The 20,514-nt window shown below is 52.8% G+C and overlaps 1 protein-coding gene across 7 annotated transcripts in view; it reads left to right on the forward strand.

Moving 5' to 3' along the window:
- The window catches only part of LOC138641660 (microtubule-associated protein 4-like), a 95,889-nt gene that overhangs the window by 22,008 nt on the left and 53,367 nt on the right, over nucleotides 1-20,514 (forward strand). For all 7 annotated transcript variants that reach the window (XM_069729223.1, XM_069729228.1, XM_069729222.1 and 4 more), the window contains exons 3-5: nucleotides 8,904-9,117; nucleotides 10,353-10,412; nucleotides 18,715-18,798. In XM_069729223.1, coding sequence (XP_069585324.1) covers nucleotides 8,919-9,117; nucleotides 10,353-10,412; nucleotides 18,715-18,798 — 343 coding nt within the window. In that variant the 5' untranslated portion in view covers nucleotides 8,904-8,918. The remainder of the gene's footprint in view (nucleotides 1-8,903; nucleotides 9,118-10,352; nucleotides 10,413-18,714; nucleotides 18,799-20,514) is intronic.

Here is a 20,514-nt window from a genome sequence, read left to right on the forward strand (position 1 = left end):
GACTTGTGCCGGCGCGACGCGACTTGTGCCGGCGCGACGCGTGCCGCCAGGCTTGTGCCGGCGCGACGCGTGCCGCCAGGCTTGTGCCGGCGCGACGCGTGCCGCCAGGCTTGTGCCGGCGCGACGCGTGCCGCCAGGCTTGTGCCGGCGCGACGCGTGCCGCCAGGCTTGTGCCGGCGCGACGCGTGCCGCCAGGCTTGTGCCGGCGCGACGCGTGCCGCCAGGCTTGTGCCGGCGCGACGCGTGCCGCCAGGCTTGTGCCGGCGCGACGCGTGCCGCCAGGCTTGTGCCGGCGCGACGCGTGCCGCCAGGCTTGTGCCGGCGCGACGCGTGCCGCCAGGCTTGTGCCGGCGCGACGCGTGCCGCCAGGCTTGTGCCGGCGCGACGCGTGCCGCCAGGCTTGTGCCGGCGCGACGCGTGCCGCCAGGCTTGTGCCGGCGCGACGCGTGCCGCCAGGCTTGTGCCGGCGCGACGCGTGCCCGAATTTGTCCGTTCTCGATGTCATTACATCAGTTGTGTAGACTGATAAAACCAGATTATCAGGGGGAACAGATTTGTTTTCCTGCCATTATCAAGATCTCTGTTTCCTGTCCACATCATCTGCTCTGAGAGCTGGAGGAGGGGATCAGGGGGACGCCATTTTTCTGCTGTGGGAGCTTTTAAGGATATTGGGGTAGACCCCAGTGCTCTGACATGCAGAATCTCGTGTGGTTTTGTGTCAGACCCCCTCATCCTCCTCGGTTGCCCCACATCAGTACATCGCTGGTGTTAGGCTACTTTCACACTGGCGTTTTTTTTTTAATACGTCGCAATGCGTCGTTTAGGGGAAAAAAACGCATCCTGCAAAGTTGTTTGCAGGATACGTTTTTGCCCCATAGAGTTACATTACCGACGCATTGCGACGTATTGACACACGTCACAACCGTCTTGCGAGGGTTGCGCCGTGTTGTGGCGACCGCCGGGAGCAAAAACGTTAAATGTAACGTTTTTTGCAGGCGACGGACCGCTTTTTCTCCGCCCCCACCTCCCCGCATCTCACAATGAGGCAGCGGATGCGCCGGAGAAATGCACCCGTTGTGCGGCGCAACAAACGCTAGCGTCGGAATCTCGGCCCGACGCAATGCGACGGGCCGAATCCGACGCTAGTGTGAAAGTAGCCTTAATCTGACGCTACTTCTGGATGGCTCCATGACTGGGCTACTGTCTGTCCATGCCTGGCTTTTTCTCTGTGCATTGATGCATTGTAGCAAACCCTCAGCTCAGGACAGTTAGCTGCTGTGTTTTCCAGTGAATAACCATTCAGGACTTTACATTATCTCGATTTCCAGGAGGAACGGCATTTGAGAAACTTTTTTTTTTTTTTAATCATTCTAAGTTTCTTTGTGCATCAGTCTGTGGTCACATTCATAGCTGTTAATAAATCAGAATATGAGAATCTGACAAGATGCAACTACAATACCAAAAGCTGCTAGATCAGTAATCAGAAAAGAATATACATTAGAAGGAAAAGCGAAGACCTACGGACAAGCACAACTGCATAATGCAAATAACGATAAATACAGAATATCCGCACAGACGTACGAGCCTGTGAAAAAGAACGAAGGATGCAGAGGTAGAGAGGGGACCATGTAGTGTCAGATATAATGTATATGTGCAGGCGGCTACAATAAGTATATTGATCAGAAATGGCCCCAGAATCCCTCAGCTCTGAATGCTATGCATAATAAAATGCAGCGGCATACAGACAACGGGGTGTGAGGTGCAGAGCGCATCAATCTCAAGATGTATTTACTGGTTTGTACATCAATCTGCAGTCACCTTCAGAGCTGTATTCACAATTCTGCCCCCTGTCTTTGCATAGTAAAGTTACACGCTAACTCCGCATCTCATCTGGAGGAATAGCGTCTCCCATGTGTTACAGATTGAGTTGTACTTTAGCTGTCCGCCCTTTCCGCTGTCCGCCCTTTCCGCTGTCCGCCCTTTCCGCTGTCCGCCCTTTCCCCTGTCCGCCTTTTCCCCTGTCCGCCTTTTCCCCTGTCCGCCTTTTCCCCTGTCCGCCTTTTCCCCTGTCCGCCTTTTCCCCTGTCCGCCTTTTCCCCTGTCCGCCTTTTCCCCTGTCCGCCTTTTCCCCTGTCCGCCTTTTCCCCTGTCCGCCCTTTCCGCTGTCCGCCCTTTCCGCTGTCCGCCTTTTCCCCTGTCCGCCTTTTCCCCTGTCCGCCTTTTCCCCTGTCCGCCTTTTCCCCTGTCCGCCTTTTCCCCTGTCCGCCTTTTCCCCTGTCCGCCCTTTCCCCCTGTCCGCCCTTTCACCCTGTCCGCCCTTTCCCCCTGTCCGCCCTTTTCCCCTGTCTGCCTTTTCCCCTGTCCGCCTTTTCCCCTGTCCGCCTTTTCCCCTGTCCGCCTTTTCCCCTGTCCGCCCTTTCCCCCTGTCCGCCCTTTCCCCCTGTCCGCCCTTTCCCCCTGTCCGCCCTTTCCCCCTGTCCGCCCTTTCCCCCTGTCCGCCCTTTCCCCCTGTCCGCCCTTTCCCCCTGTCCGCCCTTTCCCCCTGTCCGCCCTTTCCCCCTGTCCGCCCTTTCCCCCTGTCCGCCCTTTCCCCCTGTCCGCCCTTTCCCCCTGTCCGCCCTTTCCCCCTGTCCGCCCTTTCCCCCTGTCCGCCCTTTCCCCCTGTCCGCCCTTTCCCCCTGTCCGCCCTTTCCCCCTGTCCGCCCTTTCCCCCTGTCCGCCCTTTCCCCCTGTCCGCCCTTTCCCCCTGTCCGCCCTTTCCCCCTGTCCGCCCTTTCCCCCTGTCCGCCCTTTCCCCCTGTCCGCCCTTTCCCCCTGTCCGCCCTTTCCCCCTGTCCGCCCTTTCCCCCTGTCCGCCCTTTCCCCCTGTCCGCCCTTTCCCCCTGTCCGCCCTTTCCCCCTGTCCGCCCTTTCCCCCTGTCCGCCCTTTCCCCCTGTCCGCCCTTTCCCCCTGTCCGCCCTTTCCCCCTGTCCGCCCTTTCCCCCTGTCCGCCCTTTCCCCCTGTCCGCCCTTTCCCCCTGTCCGCCCTTTCCCCCTGTCCGCCCTTTCCCCCTGTCCGCCCTTTCCCCCTGTCCGCCCTTTCCCCCTGTCCGCCCTTTCCCCCTGTCCGCCCTTTCCCCCTGTCCGCCCTTTCCCCCTGTCCGCCCTTTCCCCCTGTCCGCCCTTTCCCCCTGTCCGCCCTTTCCCCCTGTCCGCCCTTTCCCCCTGTCCGCCCTTTCCCCCTGTCCGCCCTTTCCCCCTGTCCGCCCTTTCCCCCTGTCCGCCCTTTCCCCCTGTCCGCCCTTTCCCCCTGTCCGCCCTTTCCCCCTGTCCGCCCTTTCCCCCTGTCCGCCCTTTCCCCCTGTCCGCCCTTTCCCCCTGTCCGCCCTTTCCCCCTGTCCGCCCTTTCCCCCTGTCCGCCCTTTCCCCCTGTCCGCCCTTTCCCCCTGTCCGCCCTTTCCCCCTGTCCGCCCTTTCCCCCTGTCCGCCCTTTCCCCCTGTCCGCCCTTTCCCCCTGTCCGCCCTTTCCCCCTGTCCGCCCTTTCCCCCTGTCCGCCCTTTCCCCCTGTCCGCCCTTTCCCCCTGTCCGCCCTTTCCCCCTGTCCGCCCTTTCCCCCTGTCCGCCCTTTCCCCCTGTCCGCCCTTTCCCCCTGTCCGCCCTTTCCCCCTGTCCGCCCTTTCCCCCTGTCCGCCCTTTCCCCCTGTCCGCCCTTTCCCCCTGTCCGCCCTTTCCCCCTGTCCGCCCTTTCCCCCTGTCCGCCCTTTCCCCCTGTCCGCCCTTTCCCCCTGTCCGCCCTTTCCCCCTGTCCGCCCTTTCCCCCTGTCCGCCCTTTCCCCCTGTCCGCCCTTTCCCCCTGTCCGCCCTTTCCCCCTGTCCGCCCTTTCCCCCTGTCCGCCCTTTCCCCCTGTCCGCCCTTTCCCCCTGTCCGCCCTTTCCCCCTGTCCGCCCTTTCCCCCTGTCCGCCCTTTCCCCCTGTCCGCCCTTTCCCCCTGTCCGCCCTTTCCCCCTGTCCGCCCTTTCCCCCTGTCCGCCCTTTCCCCCTGTCCGCCCTTTCCCCCTGTCCGCCCTTTCCCCCTGTCCGCCCTTTCCCCCTGTCCGCCCTTTCCCCCTGTCCGCCCTTTCCCCCTGTCCGCCCTTTCCCCCTGTCCGCCCTTTCCCCCTGTCCGCCCTTTCCCCCTGTCCGCCCTTTCCCCCTGTCCGCCCTTGCGGTGTCCAGTGGTAAATGTGGGGCTTCTGTGTCCTCATCCAGGAGGTAATTATCCGAGCACTGCTCCTATCCGGATACATGACGTTACTCCGTGTTACATTCCTGTAATCCAGCCGTAGCCGCTGATCTCGTGTAGAGCCTGGTATGTGTCTCCTCCAGGTAGTGAAGACGCCGCTCGCTTGTAGTCTCGGGGGGTCGGGTGCTCGGTTGTCAGAACCAGGAGGGGAAGATGTGCTCGCTTGTTCCTATCTGGGCGGGTGGGGGCTCACTTGCTTGTCTTATGTGGGAGGAGAGGGCGCCCGCTTGTCGTATCCGGGGCGGCGGGTGGCGCCCGCTTGTCGTATCCGTGGCGGCGGGTGGCGCCCGCTTGTCGTATCCGGGGCGGAGGGGGCTCACTTGCCATCTTTTTACGTTCCTGTTTCCATCTTAATTATTAATCGGTCATGGTTCACAGCTAAATTTAGTGGTGGTCTGACAGCTGGGACCCCCAACCATTCCAGAGATTGAAGGAGATTGCAGCACGGCCTTATTCAAGTAAAGAGTTTGGGATTGTTTCCCCCACGTCTGCGCACGAGACCGGATCGCTGTGCTCCCAGGGTGCAACACATACAGATGGTATGGTCCGGAGATGTCTGCCTGCCCGGTGCATGGCCTTGTGCTCCCGCTGACTGGGAGTGTGGCTGCCACCTGTTTATCAGGGATGGAAATGATGGATGTCAGTGCTAAAAAAAAAAGCCCCCAAAAAGCTGCTATGTAGATTCCGGACTGTAACCCTGACCGCTGGAGGCGCAAAACCAAATTTGTCACATGAAAAAAAACACACCAGGTGAAACCATCCAGAGCTAAGATCTGCCGAGAGCAGAGATGCTGGTTATGGATGGACAATATGCTGGATTGGCATTGGGCTTGAAAGGACTTTTGGTAGGAACATTGTGTCCAGCATCCAGGCCTACAGGAGAAGCATTGTGTGCCCTGGTATTCAGGGAAAAAGGGCCTCTAGGAGTGGTATTGTGCTTGGCATTTGTCTTGAAAGGACTTTTGGTTGGAGCATTGTGTGCTTGTTATCATGCAAGAAAGGAGGAGCATTCTGCTAGAAATGACACTAGGAGCATGATGGCATTCAGCTAGAAAGGACTTCTAGGAGGAGTCTTGTGAGACGACCTCTCTAGGATGGCTGAGCAGTCATTATGACAGTCAAGTTGGTGTATTGATCCCAAACATCCCTTTAAGCAGGATGACAGTCACATGTACCCCCCGCCCCCTTAATCTCTGCCTTTGAACTTATTATGGAAGCCGCGTTGTCTGAAGCCGAGTAGTCTGATATCCACCCCGGTCTCCTCGGGGGTTGTCGCTGTCCTTCCTCCATGCTTTACACTGCGTGTCTGCTCCATTAGGGCACAGCAGTGATTCGTGGCTCCACTGTCTGCATTCTCCTGTTTCATCCTAGGGGATTTCTGTCCTTCCTCCATGCTTTACACTGCATGTCTGCTCCATTAGGGCACAGCAGTGATTCGTGGCTCCACTGTCTTTCTCCTGGTTCATCCTAGGGGATTTCTGTCCTTCCTCCATGCTTTACACTGCATGTCTGCTCCATTAGGGCACGGCAGTGATTCGTGGCTCCACTGTCTGCATTCTCCTGTTTCATCCTAGGGGATTTCTGTCCTTCCTCCATGCTTTACACTGCATGTCTGCTCCATTAGGGCACGGCAGTGATTCGTGGCTCCACTGTCTGCATTCTCCTGTTTCATCCTAGGGGATTTCTGTCCTTCCTCCATGCTTTACACTGCGTGTCTGCTCCATTAGGGCACGGCAGTGATTCGTGGCTCCACTGTCTGCATTCTCCTGGTTCATCCTAGGTGATTTCTGTCCTTCCTCCATGCTTTACACTGCGTGTCTGCTCCATTAGGGCACGGCAGTGATTCGTGGCTCCACTGTCTGCATTCTCCTGTTTCATCCTAGGGGATTTCTGTCCTTCCTCCATGCTTTACACTGCGTGTCTGCTCCATTAGGGCACGGCAGTGATTCGTGGCTCCACTGTCTGCATTCTCCTGTTTCATCCTAGGGGATTTCTGTCCTTCCTCCATGCTTTACACTGCATGTCTGCTCCATCAGGGCACAGCAGTGATTCGTGGCTCCACTGTCTGCATTCTCCTGGTTCATCCTAGGTGATTTCTGTCCTTCCTCCATGCTTTACACTGCATGTCTGCTCCATTAGGGCACGGCAGTGATTCGTGGCTCCACTGTCTGCATTCTCCTGTTTCATCCTAGGGGATTTCTGTCCTTCCTCCATGCTTTACACTGCATGTCTGCTCCATTAGGGCACAGCAGTGATTCGTGGCTCCACTGTCTGCATTCTCCTGTTTCATCCTAGGGGATTTCTGTCCTTCCTCCATGCTTTACACTGCATGTCTGCTCCATTAGGGCACGGCAGTGATTCGTGGCTCCACTGTCTGCATTCTCCTGTTTCATCCTAGGTGATTTCTGTCCTTCCTCCATGCTTTACACTGCATGTCTGCTCCATTAGGGCACGGCAGTGATTCGTGGCTCCACTGTCTGCATTCTCCTGTTTCATCCTAGGGGATTTCTGTCCTTCCTCCATGCTTTACACTGCATGTCTGCTCCATTAGGGCACGGCAGTGATTCGTGGCTCCACTGTCTGCATTCTCCTGTTTCATCCTAGGGGATTTCTGTCCTTCCTCCATGCTTTACACTGCATGTCTGCTCCATCAGGGCACAGCAGTGATTCGTGGCTCCACTGTCTGCATTCTCCTGTTTCATCCTAGGGGATTTCTGTCCTTCCTCCATGCTTTACACTGCAGCTCTCCTGATAATTGACTATTGTGTGCAACCACAAGCTCCGCTCCGAGTCCAGCCAGTGCCTGGAGAGCGAACGTTAAAGGGGTTGTACAGAATTAGTAAAAGATGGCTGCTGTCTCCTGAGAGTCCTGGACGGGGCCTTTGCTGCTGCGGCACATCTTTGCGGAGTGTTTGCCCATTGTGCGGTATCTTGCAGGAAATGGCCAGATTTGGGGTGCAGGCGCTGCCCCGGCCCCCTCCCCATTTCCTTATTCTAGCAGTGCCCGGTGTCTGGCAGTAATAGGCGGCTGATGTGAGGAAGCGGCGGTACAATGGCTGCAGGGAGGGTTTACATTCTCCCCCTCCGCTGTTTCCGTCCTCTGAGGCCTCTGATTGCCGGTCCCACGTTAGTGCCCAACACGCCCGATCTCTGTCGCCCCCTAGTGCTCAGTCTGCTGCAGGGCACTACAGATATGGAGCGCAGCTGCTCTCGCTGGGGTGAGGCTTTGCTTTGTATGGTTTCTATATGGCCAGTCTGTACAGTGCTGTTCATCCTGTACCTCCTGGTTCATGCATATCATGATTTGCACAGGCAGGGCTGTTGGGGAGACTCGGTGATCTATGGGTAAGTGATATAAAGTGGTCTCAGATACAGCAGGACGGCCCCATACTGCAGGTTCTGTCTCGGGTGGTCTGTCCTCTCCTGCATGTACCCCCTGCGGTTGCGTTAGTGGCAGACATACCCGCTGCGTGGTATTCCTCTGCTGTATGTATACGCCCGGCTGCCGGCTCTCATCAGATCTGTGTCTTGAGCTGCTCTATGGCATCCGCCGAAAATCCGCATGTTGTTGTAACCGCTCATCTTAAAGCGCTCTTCCTTCTCCCGTAATCCCCTTTAAGCAGCTTACAGGCGAGTTATTTTGGAGTCCGCGGAGGGGGACGACTGTTGATCGTTTCATGCTGCAGCGACTGCATGCTGGGGGTTGTAGTCCCAGTAGCCACAGGTTAGATAGTACTTCATGGCTCTGTAACTGTCCTATAGCAGATTTCACTTACACTTTTTTTTTTTTTTTTGTTTTTCTCATCATTTGTAAGTTCTCTGCTTGCTGTCAGTGAATGTGATCATTCTCACTTACATCCAGAGGCTGAAAACTTGTCCAGTGTCACGGCCACGGATCGGTGTAGAGTGCATGGTGACCTCAGATGTTACGCTGCGGTGCCGGCTGTGCCGTACCACCGGTATCCGAGCGTGACCGATACGATCCGAGCCTGCCTCACAACTCCAATTTGTCCCATAAGCAGAAAAAATCACAGATCTGCTATAACAAGGCCAGAAAAATGGCTGTTTATGAAGAATAATGAAAAGGTTGTGGGGGTCTCCTGTGGTCTCTCTTCCCTTGTGATCTGTAACTTTTCGCCGTGCTCCATTTTATTTTCCGGTGACATTTTTAGCCGTTGCTTATTTTTGATGAGCTTGTCACAATCTCCTGCGGATTAGTGCGCGGTCGGCCGTGTATTACCGGCAGCTGCCGCATCCCTGGGATTTATATCTATATTTGTGTCAGCGCCACATAATCCACGCACAGAGGATATCAGCATTTTATACCGACATTAACCGCTAATCCACAAGAGGCTCCCAGATTTACTCTCATTTTATACTTTTATCAGAGAATCCCCGTTTGACTTCTGCTTGGCTTTTTCTTTGTCTTGTCTGTATCTGGGAAAGCTGAGTGACAGGCGATGAGTGGCTGTAATCGCTCTGCACCAGCTAGAAGTGCATTACCTGTCAGGCCTCTAGGAAAGCTGAGTGTTTGTTACAATTCTATCCAGTCTGCTGATCCCCTGATTGTGAGCTGTGGCCTCATCTCCTCCATCGTCCACTAATTCCCATTCTTAATTCTAAATTTTTATTTCTCCAGACCCAGATATAGAGAATGGCGGACCTAGAACTTGTGGACGCCCTGACGGACGCCCCGCCGCAGATTGAGCCGGAGATCAAACGGGACTTTATGAGCTCGCTGGAGGCCGAACCTTATGACGATGTCGTTGGGGAGAAGTGCGACAAGGTGGACTACGTTCCTCTGTTAGATGGTGACGAGGTCAATGGCTCCGGAGGCAAACACTCGGCTGAAGGTAATTAGTCATATCAAGGCAGTCTGGGAGTGAGAAAGATGGTGGTGTCATTAATATATTGTGACAAACTTCAGGATTCGTATACAGTATAGTGCTGATCCTGTTACATCCTGTATTATACTCCAGAGCTGCACTCACTATTCTGCTGGTGCAGTCACTGTGTACATACATTACATTACTGATCCTGTGTTACATCCTGTATTATACCCCAGAGCTGCACTCACTATTCTGCTGGTGCAGTCACTGTTTACATACATTACACTACTGATCCTGAGTTACATCCTACATTATACTCCAGAGCTGCACTCACTATTCTGCTGGTGCAGTCACTGTGTACATACATTACATTACTGATCCTGAGTTACATCCTGTATTATACTCCAGAGCTGCACTCACTATTCTGCTGGTGCAGTCACTGTGTACATACATTACATTACTGATCCTGAGTTACATCCTGTATTATACTCCAGAGCTGCACTCACTATTCTGCTGGTGCAGTCACTGTGTACATACATTACATTACTGATCCTGAGTTACCTCCTGTATTATACCCCAGAGCTGCACTCACTATTCTGCTGGTGCAGTCACTGTGTACATACATTACATTACTGATCCTGAGTTACATCCTGTATTATACTCCAGAGCTGCACTCACTATTCTGCTGGTGCAGTCACTGTGTACATACATTACATTACTGATCCTGAGTTACATCCTGTATTAGAGCTGCACTCACTATTCTGCTGGTGCAGTCACTGTGTACATACATTACATTACTGATCCTGAGTTACATCCTGTATAATACCCCAGAGCTGCACTCACTATTCTGCTGGTGCAGTCACTATGTACATACATTACATTACTGATCCTGAGTTACATCCTGTATTATACTCCAGAGCTGCACTCACTATTCTGCTGGTGCAGTCACTGTGTACATACATTACATTACTGATCCTGAGTTACATCCTGTATTATACTCCAGAGCTGCACTCACTATTCTGCTGGTGCAGTCACTATGTACATACATTACATTACTGATCCTGAGTTACATCTTGTATTATACTCCAGAGCTGCACTCACTATTCTGCTGGTGCAGTCACTGTGTACATACATTACATTACTGATCCTGAGTTACATCCTGTATTATACTCCAGAGCTGCGCTCCCTTTATAAGGTTCTGCCGTTTCCTTACTACGTGGTCTCGCCTCCTGATCTTTCTCCTCTCCTCTCCGGTGCAGGTCATCATCCCTCGGTGCTGGAGAACGGTGAACACTTCACAGGAGATGTCGGTGGGTCAGGTATGACGTTACTTTCTTCTCCTTTCCGCCGTTCCCAGCGTTAATTGCTGGTTGCATTTATGGATCCCGGCTCCACCACTTGTTTTTCTTTCTTCTCCACCACTTGTGTTTTTTGTATATCATGTCCATATAGTTTGGTCGTCCGCTGGTGTCCAGTGTTCTGCGATGAGCCTTCAGCATTTGTTGTCATGATGTGGACAATTGCTCATAGTGCGCTTCCATAACCCGCACAGCGGCGTCTCCTCCTTTATTTGCTGCGTGGATCTGTGTGTACGGGGTTACCTGTCCTGTATAATCCGGGCGGTGATGACGCCTCAGTCTCCTGTGTACCCAGGATCGTGCACGTGTGCGCGGACTATGTGCAGCGGTCACTGTGGGGTGTGATTTCCGCATCTTCCACCAGTGATTCAGAACTTGACCTTTAAACATTCATCTTCTGGTTGTTTATACAAATGATTTGCAAGTCCCGGTGTCTGACACATGAGTAGCGCATCAGTCGCCGGTAAGTGCACACAGCTCCACGTGCCGACCCTTGTGCTTTATGGTCGGACAAAACCGCTGCAAAATGCTGTGAAACTGCGGACAAGAAACCTGCAGTGCATAGCGTCAGCCTGACATGCTGGCAGGTATTGGCCATCAGTGGAAAAAAAAAAATACAAAAGCGAGAATACAGTGTAACCAGCATGGATATACTGCTTGTTTGGGGTCCGGCTGTGCACCCCACTATCAGACTCCTGCATGGTGACGACCACCACCTCGTGTACTGGGAAATCATCCAGCAGTGACTCACAACTTACAGGAGGATCTGTCATCGTCATGGATGATGTATATAAAGAGCTGCGCTCCGGTGATGTCACGGGGGAGATCTGGGTGCGGTGATTAATGAGCGCGGTGACTAATGAGCACGGTGTCCTGATTACTAAAATAGGACTATATGTAATCGGTGCTAATAACAGTCTGTCACTGGGAGAGGGGGAACCCCAGGGGCGGCCATGGCACCAGGATGGGCTGTTCAGGGTGTGCATCCCTATGTCACGGGCATTATAGAGGGCATTGTGGCCCCCGACTGACATCGTATATTGCCCTGGAGGGGATAAAAGCCCCTGCAGAAAGTGGTGATAATTTATTTATTTTTTAAATTGCCCCCCTCCGTTCTGCAGAAAATAAACTTCATTTGTTTGCGAGTTGGATGTGATTTGATGACAGATGGCGGCTTGGACGCTCGTGATCACGCTGGTAAACTTCGGGTTTTTTGTTGCTTTTTTTTTTCACTGTCTGCTTCTATTTCAAAGCCTGAAATAACACATGGATAAATTATAGAAGGGTCCGAGCATGTCTGCACCAAGAATATATCACAAAGGCGTTTACTAATCTGCACCTTAAATGTAATGTCGGGGCCGATGGCTCCTGGTGTGAATGGCGGCAGCTGGGAAAATAAAGTCTTTTTGCATGTGGGAACCTTAAGTGATCGGTGAACAAGTGCAGGAATGCTCGATCCTAACTATCTGTCCTTGTAATGTTAACCCAGGAAACGAACCAAACCCCACGTCATGCCGGCAGCGACGCGCGTGTATTGATGTTTGGGGTCAGAACGATCGCAGTTAGTCGTTCATTTCCCATCGGCTTTTGTGGTGTGAATGGGCCGTTGGTTTCTGAGGACATGTCGTGTCCGGCTGCTGCGCGCTTCTTCACCACGTACACTTCCTAAGGCGATTTGCAGAATCTAGCGCTTTGCATGCGGAATGTGCCCAAAAAACCATTGCTGGTGGCTTTGGGGGGGGGGAAGAGGGGTGTTACCTGCAGATCGGGTTGGTCTTGTATCCACTCCATGACCAAACTGGCATGGAGCGGAGGACCCCCTTATCTAGGCCGGTAAGGGTCTGTATGTTGGATGCGGTGCGTGTGTCGTGCGGACCCCCGTTGCCGTCTTCTGCTGCTCGTGTGACGCTACTTTCTGGATATGTTGTACTAACCTTGTGCTTTGTGCCTCTCTCCTCCTCTTCTGTCTCCCCGGCTCCTTGTTTCCTCCCATAGACTAATGCTCCTCACACTGGGACTCCGTCTGCTTCCTCTTCACATTCAGTGCTTTCTCCTCCAATATCCGCTTCCCCTGCCCGGCTGCTAGTGGATAGAAGAAGCCGCGGCCGTCCTCCTCCGCACCGGGCGCCCTCTCTGCACCGGGCGCCCTCTCTGCTGAAGGCTCCTCTTCCTCCTCCTCTTCTTCCTCTCTCCAGCACTTCCCATCTCTCCGTGTAAGCACATGATGGGACCCTGGGATCTGCTTCACTCTCTCCACCTCTCGCTTCTTTTCTGCACCGTTCCTCAGGACTTGCTGCATTTTTCGTGCTGGAAGTGTGGAGAATGCTTCCCTGAGAGGTGGACACGCTCCCGCCTGCCGTCTCCTTCCTTCCCCATCTCGGCCACCCCTCCATAGTGTAGACATTAGTGCCTTTAGATGCCGCTCTTCACTCTCCCTTTGTCGCAGTCACTCTGATTTTCATTAAAATTATTTATTTTTTCCGTGTCTTACTAACCTGTAATAAACGACTTAACTCTGACGCTTGGGCTTTAATTGCTTCTACTAAGTTGTGGAAAGTTTAACACCATGTTTGTCACTAACGCTCCTCCGCAGGGACTGTATAGTGCCCCTCGTACAGTAAAGATCACAGCTCCCCTTCTCGCGGTAATGAGTGCCAGTTTCCAGAGAAGATAGAGGGAAATAACAGACCAGGAGAGACCGAGGGGCACAGGTTTGATTTTGGTGTTTGCTGAGAATTTTGCTGCGAGAGGGGAAGTGAGAGCTGCGGCAATCACAGCCTAAACTATCGGCTAGAAACCTCAGCTGCAGCATTTACATCCTAGACTATCGTCTAAAAACCTCAGTTTCAGCAATCACAGCCTAGACTATTGGCTAGAATCCTCAGCTGCAGCAATCACAGCCTAGACTATCGGCTAGAATCCTCAGCTGCAGCAATCGCAGCCTAGATTATCTGCTAGAATCCTCAGCTGCAGCAATCACAGCCTAGACTATCGGCTAGAAACCTCAGCTGCAGCAATCAGCCTAGATTATCTGCTAGAATCCTCAGCTGCAGCAATCGCAGCCTAGACTTTCAGCTAGAATCCTCAGCTGCAGCAATCACAGCCTAGATTATCTGCTAGAATCCTCAGCTGCAGCAATCACAGCCTAGATTATCTGCTAGAATCCTCAGCTGCAGCAATCAGCCTAGATTATCTGCTAGAATCCTCAGCTGCAGCAATCGCAGCCTAGACTTTCAGCTAGAATCCTCAGCTGCAGCAATCACAGCCTAGATTATCTGCTAGAATCCTCAGCTGCAGCAATCACAGCCTAGATTATCTGCTAGAATCCTCAGCTGCAGCAATCAGCCTAGATTATCTGCTAGAATCCTCAGCTGCAGCAATCGCAGCCTAGACTTTCAGCTAGAATCCTCAGCTGCAGCAATCACAGCCTAGATTATCTGCTAGAATCCTCAGCTGCAGCAATCGCAGCCTAGATTATCTGCTAGAATCCTCAGCTGCAGCAATCAGCCTAGATTATCTGCTAGAATCCTCAGCTGCAGCAATCACAGCCTAGACTATCGGCTAGAATCCTCAGCTGCAGCAATCGCAGCCTAGATTATCTGCTAGAATCCTCAGCTGCAGCAATCGCAGCCTAGACTATCGGCTAGAATCCTCAGCTGCAGCAATCGCAGCCTAGACTATCGGCTAGAATCCTCAGCTGCAGCAATCACAGCCTAGACTATCGGCTAGAATCCTCAGCTGCAGCAATCGCAGCCTAGATTATCTGCTAGAAACCTCACCTACTGGATCTGCTCCAGAAATCTAGAATCACAATATGGCTCGCTGGGCGAACACACCTCGTGGCTGATGTCCATGTGTGCAAAGACTTTGCATAAAAAAAGTGCAAATTCAACGTAATGCGATATTTTTTTTTTTTTAGTATTTCCCCCCCCCGATCCCCCCCCCTGTCCCCGGTGATCATTCACATTCCTCCTATGCATGAAGTGTCATGTCAACCACCTATAACGCAGTGTGGCTCTTCCGGCCCCTTGTCGCCCCTGCAGTTTTAGTGTAACGTCAGCAGGTGGCGACATATGCGTTAACAATGTGTAATATTGCTATGGCTGTACCCCCCTCCTCCAATATGGCTGCCCCTACAGACCGGGTGTGAGTTGTCGCCTACGCATCTGGCTTTCTCCACACTGCTGAATTCTTCACTTTCTAGAATAGGTGAAAATCAGGACTAATCTGTTTCCTGCAGATTTGAGGGCACGCTGGAGCAGAAGGTCCTAATAGAACTGTTCCTGGAAGGACGGCTTCCGATCTCTGCACAGTCGCTCCTTGTAGGATGCTGCTGCACAGTTCCCCTCTGGCTGTGCGCTCTACTGTTCTCCGCGCGGTCACCTGCGGTGCAGGATTGCTCCGCGCTCATAATGATGCCATCATTTGCAGATTGCGATGACTCCACATCCCCCAGGCAGGGCAGAGACTATGGCGGCCGCAGGGAGGACGTGCTCTTCACATTTTGCAGTCGGCAGATACTTTGTGGTAGAAAGTTCTGTGACTTTGACCATCAAATACAGGTACAAATGACTGCCACCTAGTGCTCAGCTCTGTCTCTGCGCTTCGTACGGTACTGTGGTGCTATCCGGCTCCGCACAGACCCTGAGTGCCTTGTAAATGTGCGCAGCGTCTGCGCATGCACCAGGAAGATCAGTATGAACTGTGGTATTAAACAGTTATTTCTATGGGGGCTCGTGGGTTGATCAGGTGGAGCACTATCAGACGCCGGTGTCATGCCAGTATAGGTAAAGCAGGAATATCTCAGGAATATTCGGAGATGACGTTAGTTCCTCCATCTCTGTGGCCCAGATACGAGGATGGCTCTATTTCTGTCCTAAGCGCCAGGAGGAGAGAACATCACTGATGGAGGAAGACCTTAATATAAATCATGATTACTGCGGGGGCAGACGCTGGGGGTATGCCGTGAGATAAAGGGGGGGAAGTAAATACTGTCATTTTTTCTCGGATCTTTCTTAGGATGTCTCATCCTTAAAGTTTCTGTTCTCAGCAATCCAAATAATTTCAGGTGACTGCATTTTTCACCATTTCCTCCTCTCCCGCAGTGTATCTTTAATATTCAGCAGAGGATGAAGACTGCATGCTGTGAGGTCTCCCATACAGAGCAGCCCATAGACATGAGGGAAGCCTGCTCTGTTGTCATTATGTAGCTTGTGATCAGAAGCGGCAGCACAGAGGACATTATACAGCTGTACTGAGCAGCGTTGCTGTGAATGCAGCTATGAGCTAAACCAGTGGAAAGCGGCATGGGCGACCTTATACTGCATTACCTTAGTGTAGCTGTGAATCCATCACTGAAATGAGAACACTAGAAAGCAGCAGCGTGTAGGACATTATACAGCATTACTGGATGGACAGTGTAGCTGTGAATCCAGCACTAGAGAGAGCAAACACTAAACTTTAACCTGGAGGATCATTCAAAGCAGTGTAGCTGTGAATCCAGAGCATTAGTTACATAAAACGCTTATAAAGCTGCAGCAGCATTGTAGATAACATTCTACTGAGCAGTGTAGCTGTGAATAAACCTATTTTTTTCCTTCTATGCAGTTTAAAGCGCTGGCAGCTACATATAAGTCTTTTAAAACACGTATATGGCTAAAATGTCTGCAAGCAGAACAGTTCCATCCGGTCAGCGTCTCTTTTTGTGTTATTGAAACTGGAAAGCAAAATTTTTCCATTGCCAAAACTCTTCTCTCTCCAAGTGACGGACGAGTCGACCTCGCGCAGTCCTTGTCGTCATGGTAACGGCACTTATGTTGCCAGCTGATATCGCCCACGACCATCCTAATGTATAGATGTGAGGGCCCCGGGCAACTGGGTCCTGAGATGGGAGCGTCCAGTCGTTATCAGAGCTGGACCACTCAGTTGAGGCGAGGTGACGAGTCCGTCCTGTGCACGCTCCGGGTGTGATTTGCACGACTTGTTCTAATCCTGAGATGCAATTTGTGTGTTTTGTTGCATTCACATCCAGAGCTGCAATCACGATTCTGCTTGTCGTCTGCTCTTACAGCCTCTGGTGCGGTACATGTGTCTGTGTGCGGCCCCGGATCCTGATTCTTGTCCCCTGCTATGTATCGCTGGGAAGACTTACCATTCAGGAACCCGAGAAAGCTGGGTGACTGGGCTGTAATGGCGGCCATATTGGCCTTTACTCAGCTTTCGTAGGAACGAGCGGACCCGGCTGTTGGCTTTTTCCTTGTCAGAGCGGCTCTGCGTTCCCCGGATCGTCTCTTCTCACGTGCAGCAGAGCCGTGAAGCCGGGCATATTGTCTAGACAGCGAGTCGTGGCCGGGCAGCTGTGTACTCGGGCAGCTGTGTACCCGGGCAGCCGGCTCCGGATCTGCTGCCAGCGGCTCGCAGCGTTTCCCTGATCGGTAACGAAATGTGACAAGTTCCCCGCAGCCATGAAGAGAAGCGCGCGTCTATTCCAGGAGGCTGGAGAACGGCGGCCGTGGACCCAGGTCGCAGAGCGCTCCCCCCACGTGATGCTGTTTGTTTAGTTGCTGTTTTTTTACTTTGTTAATTTGCTGTGACTTTTTTATTTATTTATTTTTTTTGAGATTTTTAGGCATCCAAGAATGGAGTAAAATGTTTTCCTATTCTTAGGCTCTGTGCACACGTTCAGGATTTCTCGTAGAAAATTCCTGAGAAAAACCGGACATTTTCTGCAAGAAATCTGCATGCGTTTTTGCCGCGTTTTTTCCCAGACACTTCCCAATGCATTTTGTAGTGGGAAATCCGCAAAAAAAACCCCGCAAAATTAATGAACATGCTTCGGCTTTTGCCGCGATGTGTCTTTTTCACGGAAAAAAACGCATCATGTGCACAAAACATGCGGAATTCATTCTAAATGATGGGATGCTTATTGTATGCGGTTTTTTGGCGGTTTTATCGGGAAAAACCGCAACGTGTGCACACAGCCTAATCGTTCCCGACACAGGCGGCAGCAATCGGCCCAAACTTGGGATTTTAAGTGCTGCTCTTGGTGTAACTGCAGTGCAGACTTAATGGAGTTAACCCAAATTTTGCTAATGATCAGAATCCATGAAACGGGTGCTAATTTTCTGGTCACTGGGGGTCCCACCTGTAGGAGGCTCCCTCTAAAGGGCTACTTTAGCCTTCAACAAGTTAAAGGGGTTTAGCATGAGATTGTAGGGGGTATTGGGATGTGGGAACCCCCCGCTGCGGCCAGATGTGTCCAGAGCAGAAACACAGGCGCCATACGCTGTATAATGGCCGATCTTGGTATTGCAGCTCAGCCCCTATTGAAGTGAATGTGATCTGAGCGGCAGTACCAAGAACGGCCACTACGCGGTGTGTGGAGCGTATATACGGCCACACGGTGACCCGAGTTCTGGCCGCCCTGTAATTTGGGTGCGTGATAACTTGGGACAATGTAGGGTAAATTAGACCTGCTTGTGGATGTCCACCGTGTAGAGACCCCCTCCTCCCTTACCCTCGTCCCACTTTCCACCATTTCTCCACTTTAAAAGTTTTTCTTTTTTTTTTAGCTGCGGCTTGCAGGGTGAGAAGCCGCCCGTCATCAGTATCTCCTCCTGAACTTTTTTTTTAATTTTTTTTTTTGGCCGCTTTTTAAGTTGGCGTCCACTTTAGACATCCCCCTTGGTACTTTTAAGGCAGCGGTGCGTGAAATCTCTGCAGCGTTCATTAAGAGACTCGGCAGCACGGCTGAATGTAAATGGACGAGACCCCGGATAATAGGGACAGCGACTTGAAAAATTTCCACCTCTTATATAACGGAGCGAGTGCGCGGCGGAGAAAAGTGGGTCAGAGAGTTGTGATACACCATCGCTTAGGGTTCACGGTGTGATTGGGGAGGGGGGGGGGGGGGCTGTGAAATCTCAGCTGCTGGAACGAGGCTTCATCCTTTTTCCTCGGGGTCCGGGGGGATTCTGCTTGATCAGGAGGAGGATTGGATATTAATGGATGCGTACACTTGGGTCAGCAGGGAAGGAGCGCAGTGCACTGGGTGATAACGGCAGTAATGCCTTACTGAGGACCTATGGAAAGTGCATTATTTGTACCCTTCCCCCTCCTTTAGTGCAGAGTTCAGCCTGAGCCTCCTGGTTCATAAGCTGTGGATGAGTGCAAAGATCGGTCACTCTGGTTCCATATGATTGTATAGCGTCCATGGCCATAATGGCACTTCTGATTTTTTTTTTTGTTTTGTTTTGTTTTGCAGATCTATATGGATCACAGGGCAATGAAGACGTCCTGGCCGATCTCTTCCTGCATCCAGAAGTACAGATCTGCCCGGCCTTCCCCGGTACGCAGCTCCCCGTCTGTACGCACGCACGCAGCTCCCCGTCTGTACGCACGCACGCAGCTCCCCGTCTGTACGCACGCACGCAGCTCCCCGTCTGTACGCACGCACGCAGCTCCCCGTCTGTACGCACGCACGCAGCTCCCCGTCTGTACGCACGCACGCAGCTCCCCGTCTGTACGCACGCACGCAGCTCCCCGTCTGTACGCACGCACGCAGCTCCCCGTCTGTACGCACGCACGCAGCTCCCCGTCTGTACGCACGCACGCAGCTCCCCGTCTGTACGCACGCACGCAGCTCCCCGTCTGTACGCACGCACGCAGCTCCCCGTCTGTACGCACGCACGCAGCTCCCCGTCTGTACGCACGCACGCAGCTCCCCTGCACGGTTGGCCTGACAGCTCATTTATCATCTCGGGCCGAGGTACTGTGCAGATGCTGGCAATAAATCACGACCTTGCTGCTTCTCTCCTCCGTGTGTACCTGATCGGGGGGATTCACCAGTGTTTCTGCAGCATGATACATCAGATAGCTCATAACCGTGCACTCCTCCGTCAGCAAACCACAGTAAGGATGGGGTCGGCCTCTTCTGTCCAGACGTCTTCAGTTCAGGGGTCCAGAATGAAGGTTTTCACCGCATTCTGCCAGTCCCGTGGAGCTGGAGAGGGGGCACTTTTGGCCTTAATCCTGTAACTATAGATGAGCATTAACAGTTGGGCTGCCCTGTCCAGTCCACCGTGGCTGCCGGTCTTCTCCTCTGCACCCGACATCCTGGATGGCCCTGGCTCTTACTCTGCCACCTCACCCAATGGCACCATGGTGCGGGGCCAAATGAGAACCAGAGGGTTCCGGGGGATGGGATCAGAAGTGACGACCGGATGCCGCGGGGGGCCGGACTGAACAAGAACGAATCGCTCATCTCTAGGGGTCTGGGGAGAAGTTGAACTTCTGCGCAGGAAACTTTCCTGGCGTATACACCGGACAGACACTGCAAGTTCAGCATGACGGAAGTCGGCCATGTATCTCGGTGACTGTCGCGCATGGTGCCATTTCATGCAGCCGTGTTCCCACTACAGAGGTTCGGTGGCCCTAATGTACCATAAATGAAGTCCGACTCAATACTAGAACAAAGCGGCTCGTTCAGCAGTTTCCAGGATCCGAAAAGAACGGATCCAGATGTAAAGGAAAAGTCCGTATGATCTAAACTCCTTTTAATAAGGAAGATGCCTGCAAGATTTCACACCCAAATCACCAGTGACGGATTCACTGATTTTTGGAAGAAGGTTTGAAAAGGCAGCATGGCGGCCGTTCAGGGTGGTCACCCTCCGGACTTATCGGGCGTCCTGCCTCTGGGCACATCCTCGCCACCCACCACCAGGGTATCCAGCACCGATGATCCCCGGTGTATCGCCAGTCCCTAAGCTCCATTCTAAAACGGTCACCGTCCTAGATCTGGCGGTTTAGGGCTCATATCCTGCTGATTAGGTTCTTTCTGCAGAATTATTCTAAAACCAGAGGAAATGAGTTACAAATGGTTTCTAGGAAGTTTAGGTGTCGGCTAGATCGGCAGATGTGACTGAGAAACGGCTTCTGGTGACAAGTACCGTCCTGACAGAAGAGGACGACCCAAGGACTCCGCTGCTGGAGACTTAGGGGGCACCGAGCGATTCAGAGCTCAGGAAATGTGCGGATTATACAAATCACATCCGCAGACCCCGCA

This window comes from Ranitomeya imitator, chromosome 6, assembly GCF_032444005.1.
Source record: "Ranitomeya imitator isolate aRanImi1 chromosome 6, aRanImi1.pri, whole genome shotgun sequence".
NCBI classification, from domain to species: Eukaryota; Metazoa; Chordata; class Amphibia; order Anura; family Dendrobatidae; genus Ranitomeya; species Ranitomeya imitator.